General features: G+C 42.5%; 1 protein-coding gene across 1 annotated transcript; it reads left to right on the top strand.

Annotated features, from left to right (window-relative positions):
- The first annotated feature begins 269 nt into the window (after positions 1-269).
- nkx1.2la (NK1 transcription factor related 2-like,a) lies at positions 270-2140 on the top strand. The gene is made up of 2 exons (XM_061087902.1): positions 270-468; positions 1515-2140. Exons 1-2 carry the CDS (start codon positions 270-272, stop codon positions 2138-2140), a joined length of 825 nt encoding a protein of 274 aa, XP_060943885.1.
- Positions 2141-11426: the final 9286 nt, after the last annotated feature.

Genomic DNA, 11426 nt, shown 5'->3' with positions numbered 1-11426 from the left:
CTGTGGCTGAGAGACGAGGGGGGACATGCAGACGCTTTAAAGACCCGCGCTCCGGTCACCTCATGCACGCTGCATCCTGACAGACAGACAGAGGCAAGGGAGCGAGGTCCACACAACTGCGAGGGATCATCTCCACTAAGCCGGTTCCATGAAGCTTGAAGACAAGAAGGAGGCGAAACTATGAGAAGTTCCTCTCCGCACGCGTAATTACGCACGTCAGTCATTTTTCCTCTCTCCATCCTCTTCGAGCGGTCTCTCGGTGGAAAAGGATGCTGGACCCCGAGGACTGTGGAGTGACGATGACGTCCACTCATAAGATTTCCTTTTCAATAATTGATATATTGGATCCTAACAAGTTCAACAGCAGAAGGGGGAGCGAACTTTCCAAGGAGAAGTTTCCCGGAGCAGATGCAGAGGAAGCAAGTTCGGAGTCGGACAGCGCTGCGGGGGGAGACTTCACGAAAGCAGGTGAGAGAAAACTGACGATTTAAGAATCATAATACATCAAACATTTACGCGTAATGTTAGATCAAACATTAACGCGTAATATTGCTTAGATTTTTAACTGCAAGTGCAATATATATTAAAAAAAAATGCGATTCCACATAAGAACGCGGGGATAAATAAATCTCTCCTGGGTCTGGATCCGTAAATAAGACGCTATTTTCTATCAGATTTGCTGTCATCTCTCTATGACCTTCCCTTAATTTCCAAGGCTGCGTTTCCTTTTCACGGAAGCCACAAAGGCTCGCTCCCAGAGCCCCAGCGTGTGATTGGCACTGGGACAGGCAGGCCAGATAATTGTTTAAATCGTCCCATTGAGGATGCCTCTGCGCGCTTTTGATCGATATCCCATTACCGCATCCTGCATATCTCCCTCCAGCACCTTGCAGGTACAAACTTCACACCCCATCCATGTCTGATCCCAAATATCGCTCGATTAAAACTTCCCTTTAAATAGATGACATTTATCGATCCCCGAGCAAATATGAAACTCCATTAGCACGTCACGGCTGAGGTGTCGGGGCTGGGTTTAGACGGGATTTCTTTCCGCAACATGACATTTGAGGCGCTGTGTGGTTTATAAATTATTTAAGGATTAGTGGCCGGGTCTCCTCTCCCCCTTCTCTTCCTTCTCTTCCTTCTCTCTGAGTCTCTGCCGCGCTCCAGCGACCTCAGGTTCCCAATCAAACACTTCACAGATGTTAAGCAGACAGTTTTGGGTTCAGACTGGACAAAGAGGAACAAGCTTTCACGATGGTGGTTCATTCCTTAATGAGACTTTTAGGCCTTTATCTTAGTTTCTTTCTCTAATTCATCAAATCAGGACAACTATATTTGGGTCCACTTCATAAAAAAGCCAAAAGTGTGCCAAATCTAAAACAGTCAATAAAGCTCTGAATATTTGAATTCCTACAGCATCCCCCTTAAATAGCTGCTAACTACTAATAATATTCTGGCATCTTGAATTTCCCCCCAGAGGTTTTGAACTAACAGTTATTTGTATTTCTCAGGGGATGAGAGCAGAGATGCGCACCCATCCTGCAGGCATCACTCAGACGTGGCAGACCCCCTCCTCTCCTCCCCGGCGGACACAGACCCCGGTGTCCCCGGGGACCAGGACCACGGTCTCCCCGGGGATCAGGACCAGGAGGACGGAGATACAGCTGTCACCCCGCAGGCCCCATCCGCGCACAAGCGCCGGCGCTCGGACCAGGCCTGCGCCAAACCGCGGCGCGCCAGGACAGCGTTCACCTACGAGCAGCTGGTGGCTCTGGAGAACAAGTTCCGTGCCACTCGGTACCTGTCCGTGTGCGAGAGACTCAACCTGGCCCTGTCCCTGAGCCTGACCGAGACCCAGGTGAAGATCTGGTTCCAGAACAGGAGGACCAAGTGGAAAAAGCAGAACCCCGGGGCGGACAGCACCTTGCAGCCCGGCTCCAGCTCCCTCGTCAGTCCGAGCCCGGCCTCCTGCGGCTCGAGCTCCGCCAGCTTCCACCAGACTTTCCCGAACTTCAGCTCCGGGAATGTGATCTTCCACACGGCCGGTGCTGTTCCGCTGGCATCCACCGGGGGGCTCCTGCATCCCTTCATGTCCAGTGGATTCCTGCAGCCCACGTACTTTAACCCGCATCTATGAGATGAGCCAAGACTGACATGATGCAGCTGGAGACAAGTGTTGACTGGGACGGAGAAAATGTAATTAGATCCACTGTCACTGCCCAGAACCATTTTAGCTGTTGCAGTAATGTCCCACCATGTTCTCCAGGGTGAAGGCAGCTGTTTGTACGAGCTCTGTTTCGTCACATTGTCCAAAAGGAGTTTAAATCTCACTAAACGACTAAAAACTACTAAAGTATGCGACTGCAGCTAAGTCAGCATCACAGCAAAAGACCAAACAAGTGTCCGGGGACCGAGCCAAAGCTTTTACAATGTTTAGTTCTGTCAAACCTGCACCTCTATGCACTGACATCATTGTGTTTGGCTCAAACACCTGCTCTGTATTTAACATCTGATCCGGGGTCATGTTCTGCATCAGCGTGTCTTACATTTCAAACTGCAGCATATTGCATCCACCCAGCTGCCTCTCAGAGGTTTACACAGCTCAATGTCTGCTGCTGTTGATACAACCACATCAGTGTGATAACTTAATAAACACAAACATTAAACATCTGTGTCTGGCTCGTGTGTTAGAATAAAAACATTTCAAATGAGGATGAGCTGTGAGATGTTTTGTGTCCCTCTTTAACTTTTGGATGAGAGTGACGTCAGTGTGAGGTTGGTAATGAAGGGAGATGAATGTTAGAAGGCCTCTTTGCTGCAGGCTTTGGGGCAATAAAGCTACACTGAGACCCTGAGGGAGTAAATCTAATATTTAACTTCATCAAGTACGAATCGAATCAACTTTAAAGCAGCGCAACATTCTATATAATGTTGATTATTAAGGTAAGAGGTAGCCGACTCAAACGTTAATATGGGATTTTCATTTTTTCTTATAATTTACAATTAAAAGGGGAACAAAGTCTCCACCACAGTTTTATTGTTACTATAACATAGAATGATATACTTTTAGTGAACAGATAAATGTTCAACAAGACATAGTATTAGATGTGAAAGGAATATGTTATCATCTTTTTTACAGTCAAGTTAAGTTTTAATTCTGCAATTATATAGATATACAATAACAGGTACCAAGACGGACCAATGTTGGATGGTTTTAATGCTGCCACTTTATCAATGATGATAATCACTGTTAAATCAATCACTGATGATTTGAAGATTTGCCCAGTTTGTTAAAAAATATTCTATATCATTTAGATCAAAGTCTGTTTAATGACTAATTCAATTGGTTTTATTCTGTCATAAACAACCTTCCTGACACACATTCCCACATACTCACCGAGAACTTGAACCTTTCCTTCTTCCACTGGTTACACCTAACACTAGATTCACCTACACACTGCTACCACACGGTGTCACCATTTCACTTCTTTCTTACAACACAGTCTCAGTTTGCATTTATAGACACTTGAATCATTATTACACACTGACAGACGCTATTGATTGAAGATGAGGAGATATTTATATATTAAAAGATATTGTTAAATTGTATCTGATTAATCTGTTCATCTATTTTATTTACTTATCTAAAATAATCTGGTATTATTATTTTTATTTTGTAGTAGTAAAAGTAAAATGGCAATTTGTTTTAGAGAAACATTTTCAGGAGGGTATCTCTAGACATTCTGAATATTATTTATAGAATAATACATTTCAGAACAACCATTTACAGAAAGAGAAATGAGAAAAATGGAAAAGTTAAAGACTCTGGAGTCAAGGCCCATTTTGTGAGGTCATGGTTGTAGGAAGGATTAACTTGTCAGGGGAATGGGAGGTTATTTAAAGTGCGGGTGTATCCAGGCAAATTTCTTGTTTGAGACCATGTGGCCATGCACCAGTTAGTCTGCTTGAGAATTTACTTTCTATCCTTTGTGTCCATCTATTAAAGACCCTAACTCACTTTATGTTTTTGATGTTCTAATAGTTCCTAACATTTGGTGGTGATGTTTATAAGAGAAATGTTCCTGATTAAGAATTCAGACTTCAGTTGTCTTAGTGGATGCATAATTTCTGTAAGTTACTTTGTATATTCGTTATTCAATTATTTTTATTTAGTAATGTGGACTCGATTATTAGTTTATTTATGTTGTTTATTATTAAAAAAAAACATCCGTCCATTCAAAATCCCTTCATCCTTTCCTCCATACTTCGACCTGACATACTAAATGCTGAAGTGGCTCTTAGATTGATGTGTTTAAATGTGAACACCAGCTGTGAGATCTGTGACTCACTCCCCTTCGAACTACCTCAGCTAGATTAGAAGTTTTTAATTTAATATTCTTTTAGAAGAACATGTGCTTCCGACCTTGGGTTTTTGGTGTCATTGGTTCTGGGGATTCACTTGTTTGCCTCCATGTGCAGCAGGTGTGCATGACCGATGAAATGTATCACACCCTGAGCTGAAAGGAGACAGGTTTATAGTCGGGGTGATCAGTCCTGCAGCAGAAGACTCGGATAGTAGAGCTTCAAACCAGTGTTTTCCATTGACATCTTTTCAAGGGTGTGTTGTGCTTTCACTGCTTTTGATCTACAGTAGACCGGGTGAAGAAGAGGCCTCTGTCTCCGTCTGCAGACGGTGAGCGAGCTGCTGGGAGGAGGAGACAGGAGGAGGGTGAGTGGTCGGTAGCTGATTTTCTCCTGACATCACTGTGATGGCTGCAGGCCTGAAAAACATCCTTCAATTACAGACTTTTCTCACCGCTGTCAAAACCTGCTCAATGTCAACCTGGCGCTGACGTGCTGGTGTCAGTGCAGCGGCTATTTCAGTGTTTTCTGTCCTCTTAGTACTTCTTATTACCCTCTTTCACATATGTGTATCATATCTTTCCACATACACACACACACACACACACACACAGCTGCCCCCTCCCTATGGTTTAGTGATATTTTTCATTCCAATGAGGCCTCGCATGCAGCTCAGAAATTTGACAGTTTTGATCAATACTCTGGGAAACCAGGCATGAGGAGCACATCCTGTATTTTGGCTTGAGGCAACTGGTACACGACAATGTGATGAATAATTTGGCCCGGTATCTGAGGGGGGGTCATGGAGGTGTGGGCGAAGAGGGCGCATGTTTAAAATTCATGTTGGAGAATGCTCCAGGACAAGGTCAGATGTTAATAGTAACAGGCCTGAGCTTCCTTGCCTCTGTGTGTGTGTGTGTGTGTGTTTGTGCGTGCGTATGTGTTTGTGTGTGTGTATGTGTGCACTGTTTGGAAAGAAAATTCCATCTACATGGCCTGTGAGCTGTACTTAACTTTTGCAGAGAAACGAGTGGGAGGTTTGAATAAATAAAATGGAGCCGAGGATATCCTGTGCGTTTGTGTGTATTTTTGTGTGTGTGTGTGTGTGTGTCTCCAGCTGTGGTGGAACTCCGCTGACATTGTTTCCACCACAGTTCACAAGTCAGCTGGGAAGGGAATGGTGATGGGTGAAAAGAGATAATATAATAAATAAACACACTTATATCTTTGTGTCTTGATATTTGAATCACTCATACATAAACCAGCACAAACCGACTATAAATCGGCCTTTAGACCTCGACTCACCTGCAAGAATTTAAAATATTCCCTCTTCTTTGAGCTCTGTTTTGGTCTCCACTGACTTCAGCACATATTTGGTGCAGTAATGACTTTGATGTGAGACTGAAACGAAATATTAAAGTTACAATCTCAGAATGAAAAAGAGATGTCATACAAGAAGAAGACGTCAAATTATAAAGACAACAAGGTTTGAGGAAATATGGTGATTACAACCAACGGCCGTGTTGTTATGCTGTCAACAAAAGTGTGATATTTATGCAGCAAAATTCTATACTATTCAAGAAACCTCTAGCAGAACAAAACTCAAGGTTGGCGGACATCTGTCTCGACCGGTTGGGGTGAGCGGAGAAAACTGGGGTTAGAGAGGAGAGAGGGGTGGAAATGAGGGGAGAGAAGAGGATGAGAGATGGGGGGGAGGGGGAGGAGAGTTCAGACGCCATGCCACCCCTCTGCTGAAGGCACCAGACAATTTCCTGTTGTTGTGAACGATCTCACGCTTCTTCATGATAAATCAAGGTTTGCTACGAGAGACTCAAGTGCTTTCTGAAGCATACGTGCATCTGTAGATCTGTTCGTTACATCACTGCCTTGGTTTGAGTGGCACACGTGCAAAATGTGCTTCTGGGGACTTTGAACTAATCCTGCTTTAGATTGAACGGTTAAAGTTTTGCTTGACGTCTCTCTTGGAGGTTTTGTATTTCAGCTGCGTCCTCCAGCGCAGAGGGGACACTCCGCCAAGGCAGGAGGAGATGAATCTGATTTCCTCAGTACCAGTCGGCGGACAGAGCCAACTTGTTATGGTCTTTAAATCCACTTCAAAGTCAAATCAGGTTGGTGATGGGTGGGAGGCGGGGTCCTTGGAGAAAGTCAATGTGGGTGGGTTTACCCTCTCCCATTGATTTGTTCCTTTAATGTTGAACAATGTAATTTTGATATAGCTGTTTCTGAACAGAAGTGACTCTTAGAATGAAAATCTTTCCCCGAGAGACGCAGAGAAATTAGGATTTAGTTAGACTTCAGGCCTGATCTCACTTCAGGGGAAGTGTTTGGATTCCTTCCCGACTCTGGGTTTTGCTGGAGCCCGCTCGCCAGCTTCTGAGCGAGGTCTTGGATAAATCGCTTGCAGGCGACTCTGATTAAGTTCTTCTGGTCCATCTTTCCCCCCCTTTCCTTACAAATCTCTCGACCTCATGTGCTTGTGCACAGGCCAGCGCAGACACACAGATGTGATTGCAAGGCTACTGGCACAGGAGTGGAGCTGTGGATGAAAACGGATTTTCCGAGGAAAAGGCTTTACGGTTTGGGAAATGAGGGTAATGTGATTTAATCGCGAGTAAAATAAGGGGGGATTCCACGTCCCTTGATCAACTCGGAGTTGAACTGACAGGAGTGGGTTTCCCATCTCAGGGACGTCGCTAAGCAGGCAGTTACATCAGGGCCTGAGCTGTGAGGGGGCCCCCGAAGAACGGCTTAGCATGGTAGTCCACTGACTTTTTTGAAAGAACCCTCTGAAATTATATGATCAGAAAGGAAACTGCAACGACACCGAATCGGGAACCTCCCAAACAAGACCCCATGTGACCATTTTACAGGTTTGGTTGAAGACTCAAGTGTGTACACGTGTGTGTATGATGGAGGTTTTCACTTAAACTTATCTACTTTATTATTATTAATGTTTTGCAGATTTTGCACTTTAATTTTGACAATAAAAGAAGCATCTGCAAATAGGAAATTCAAGGTATGGTGTCATGTGTTTTTTGGGTTGGGGGAGGGTTCGATTTGTTTCATTGGAGGCCCCCCCAGCTCCTTTTTTCCTTTTCTTAAGTCTTATACTAGAGCTTTGGTGCTTTGGCATAAAACTCTCCTGCTGTATTATCAGCTTGTGTAAGTGATGGAGATTAATTAAATCCTCTGGTGAATCCACTGTAAAAACACGAAATGTAGCTTTGAGGTACTTATTTGACTTATTTGTTCCATTTAAGTGATAAAAAAATAGAAAATCTGAAGTTGAACCTGGGTATGAAATCCCTCGGGTCAAAACAATGCAGCAAACGTTAAGAATCCACGAACAATCGGGTGAAACTTCCTCTGATTGAGGATCAGAGTTTAACATTGTCTTCAGCTCTGCTCTGCTAGAACACGGCTGCAGAGCCAGATGTGTTTTTTCACCCATCTGATGCATTCAAAGGTCAGATGCACTAATAACACACAAGAGAACACAGTGCTGCTAATTACAGTCTGTCTCATGGTCAAAGAACACTGTGGTGGAAGAGAGTTCGTTCTCAGCACACACACACACACACACACACACACACACACACACACACACGATCATTACAGGACATTATCTTGGAGCGGATGCCGAGTGAACTAATGGCAGTCTAATAAACTCCTATGCTGCTCTTACATTTGGAGAACAGATTCTGCAAAGCACAATTTTTTGATCAGAAGTTTAGCGACCCGAGGCTCAGTGTACACATGTGATCCGGATGTCTCTGTGATGAGAAGAGCTGACATCTATATATTCGACATCATGCGGCGAAGGCAGGATTGGAAGGAGCGTGCAGAGAAATTGTATCTTTTTTAATGAGCCTTGCTTTCCTTGAACGATTTCCAATAACAGAAATGAAACAACTTAATTTTGGTGAAGGCTTCCAAGGGCCTTTGATGAAAGTTTCATCTTGACAGTGGAAACTTCCAATCCTGTCCTGTATGATTGTACTGTAACAGAAGTGGAAAAGGATGAACAGTTAGTAAATGCTAACCATTAATTCAAGGTTTCTAATTACAAAAAAAGCAAAACAAGCATTCAATTCAGATGGAATCATGTTTGGCTTCACTTGTTGGATCTAAGTCCAAGAATCACTCTCTTATATCTCTGAGTTTGGTCTCTACCAACTCCTCAGGTTAATATCTGGCTCCCTCCATCTAAAAGCTCCACCATCACTCACTAGTTGACGGTGCACGGTGGGTTTGAGCTGCAGATTCAAGTCATTCTTTTCATTGCATACTTTAAAGGCCTTGAATGACCTTGCTCTAAATACCACTCAGATTTATTGACCCAGTACGTGTTCTCTCAACAACTGAGATCTACGGTCACAGTTCATGACAAAGGGTGACCAGACTTTTGCTATTAAAGCCCCTGCATGGAGCTCTGTGCCCATTGAACTTTTTTAAAAACCCCTTCTTAAAGCATTTCCCTTTTGTGGAAACTTTTAAAAATGGTCAACATCAACCTGACTTTTACTATATAATCTTATTTATTTTATTTTATCTTTCTTATTGTTTCTTTTTCTTATCTCTGCTTATGTTCCGTTGTCTTATTATCATTTTATATTTAGCTTTGTCTGGCTTCATCTCTGTTTTTGTAGCCTAAACGTTAGCGTTAGCCTAAACGGAAGTAAGCACCCCCCTATTCGCTCTTCTCGTTATCTCATGTTGTTCTACATTAATAGATATTTCAATTCAACATTAGTGCAACAATTAACACAAATCACATCTGATACATTCAAACTGACTCTGCTGGGAAACGTGTGCGTCAGATTCCATTCATACACACGGCATGTGCATCTCTGTGAAATGTGAATAAATCTTAATCAGTTTAAAAGAATTAACAGCAATTAGACGCGGGGTCTCATGCATATGGATGTGCTCTGAAGGGGGAGGCAGTTTATTCAAATGAGACTTTCTCTTTATAGAGCAGCGTCACTTTCCTGGGAAGGACGCTTTTCACTTGTCAGAAATGAACCATCAAACCTCTTTAAAGTTGCAACCGGTGGGAGAACTGCAGATGAACATCATGGCAGCCCCCGACACCCGGCTTTGTCCCCCTCATTTGTTTTCTTCTTCTGTTTATTCGCTGCGAGAAATCGACATCAAGACGAATGGGAAGGAAGTTGCATCTTGAAAACAGAATTAATTTCCTTCCTGCGGAGAAGGAGGAAGCGCGGCAGCCTCCATCTCGTGTGATGTACAGAGACCTGTGAGAGTTTCATTTCATCACCGGAGGTTTCGTTACTGTGGTGATGAAACTGCTGCTGGAAATACATTGCAGCATTTTCTGGATATATCTTGTATTTTGATGGCGTCTCTTTTTTGGATTCCGTGACTTGTTGACAATGTGAACTGTTGCACTGGAGTTGAATAATGTAAATACATTTCTCTGGATACTCAGGCTGTGGTTAGAGGTTATGATGTGCAGGACAGATATTGAATGGAAGGACTATTTCGACCCAAGTTGCATTATGCAGACATTTATAAGTGTTAATAATATTGTAACTCCCTGTAGCCATTTTTTCATAGCATTTTGACATCGACGAACAGCAGTTACCAGCAGCTGGATGACACTTATCCTGGGATAAAGTGAAAACCTGTTGTCCTGTTACATTGAGTCATAGATCAAATAAAATAAAGACTATGGTGAGTAACATAATCGGGAGTATGAATGGAATCTTCTATTAGCAAATCAAAATTATGCCTTATCCAGAATAAGGTTGGTGTTATATTGCTATCCAGTGTCTGAGATTGTTCAGTCTACTTGAGATCTACATGGCACATGTTCAACTTTGACCAATAATATCAAATACATTCTTCCTCTGAAGAAAACATGTTTCCAAGAAAATCAAATGAGGCAGGACATGGAACAATTACTGCACTGAAAATATCCTGCACCATTCTAAATGTTTCTGATAAGATGATTTGTTTCTGGCAGAATCCTGAGTTGCCAAACCAGATGTGGTTTTGTATTTCACAAACAAAGTTACGAACACCACTGTCAGACCTGCAGCTCAGTTTCATTTCAGCACAACTTGTGTTTTTTTCATCAGGCCTAATGTACCATTGAGAAACATCCACGCTGACTCCCACTCATACAGAGTGAGTCATGACAGCTAATGACGAAAAAAAAAAAATTCCCATTACTTCAACAGAACATTAAGACCACAAATCACCTGTGGTGCACTGGAAATGTCCCTGATGGCACAATTTTGTTTACAGAAACATCAGTGTTTCTGTCACAAGAATAAAATACCTATTGAAGTTATTAAAAGTTAGAAAACAGCCTACAAGAAAAGTAGGTCACTGTAGCCTTGAAGACGTCTTCTTCAAACTGCTCAGTGTTTGGCTTCAATGCCTTTTCATCTAACTGGACAAATGGTGAGCATCCAAAAAGATTAAATGATATTATGGTTATTATTTCGAAGCTCGAGTGAAACTTATTCAAAGAGTCGTCCCTTTCTGTGAAAATGAAACCACTGTGATGCAGCCAAATCACATAAAATGGATCATTTAGAGCCAATGGAGTGAATGTATGTTACTGATTTCTTGGCAGCTTTAAGAGCTCAGTGGGGAAATGTGCTTCAGAGTTTGGTATTAAAATGAGTTTTCTAACAATAAATCACCCAGAAAACTTGAAATTGCTAACTTGTGATAATACTTGTATATAGAGAACAAAGAATGTTGAATGGCTTTGAAAACTTGTTCCACTTGGAGGCTGAAACATGAAACTGTAAGTTCTGACCAGAGTTCAGGTCATCAAGAACAAAAACAGGGTCTTCTGAGCATTTCTTCAGGGGCTTTGTGTCCAAGTCATCTCGTCTCACGTGTTGTCCTGCAGGTGTTTGGTTGAATAAATCCTAAAAAAAAATTGAATAAAGTAACATATTAGGACTTTGAACCTACTGTAAACTCTATATGAGGGGTCAGTAGAAGAGTCCATCTATATGTGGAATACACCGTAACCCTGGTGAGCATTGACACTGAAA

The sequence above is a fragment of the Limanda limanda genome, chromosome 15 (genome assembly GCF_963576545.1).
Source record: "Limanda limanda chromosome 15, fLimLim1.1, whole genome shotgun sequence".
NCBI classification, from domain to species: domain Eukaryota; kingdom Metazoa; phylum Chordata; class Actinopteri; order Pleuronectiformes; family Pleuronectidae; genus Limanda; species Limanda limanda.
The sequence above is the reverse complement of the archived record's forward strand: the minus strand, read 5'-3'. Positions and strand labels throughout refer to the sequence as shown.

Coding starts and splice junctions, on each gene's coding strand:
- nkx1.2la (XM_061087902.1), top strand. CDS start 270: ATGCTGGACCCCGAGGACTGTGGAGTGACGATGACGTCCACTCATAAG. Junction 469..1,514: donor GGGAGACTTCACGAAAGCAG/GTGAGAGAAAAC, acceptor TGTATTTCTCAG/GGGATGAGAGCAGAGATGCG.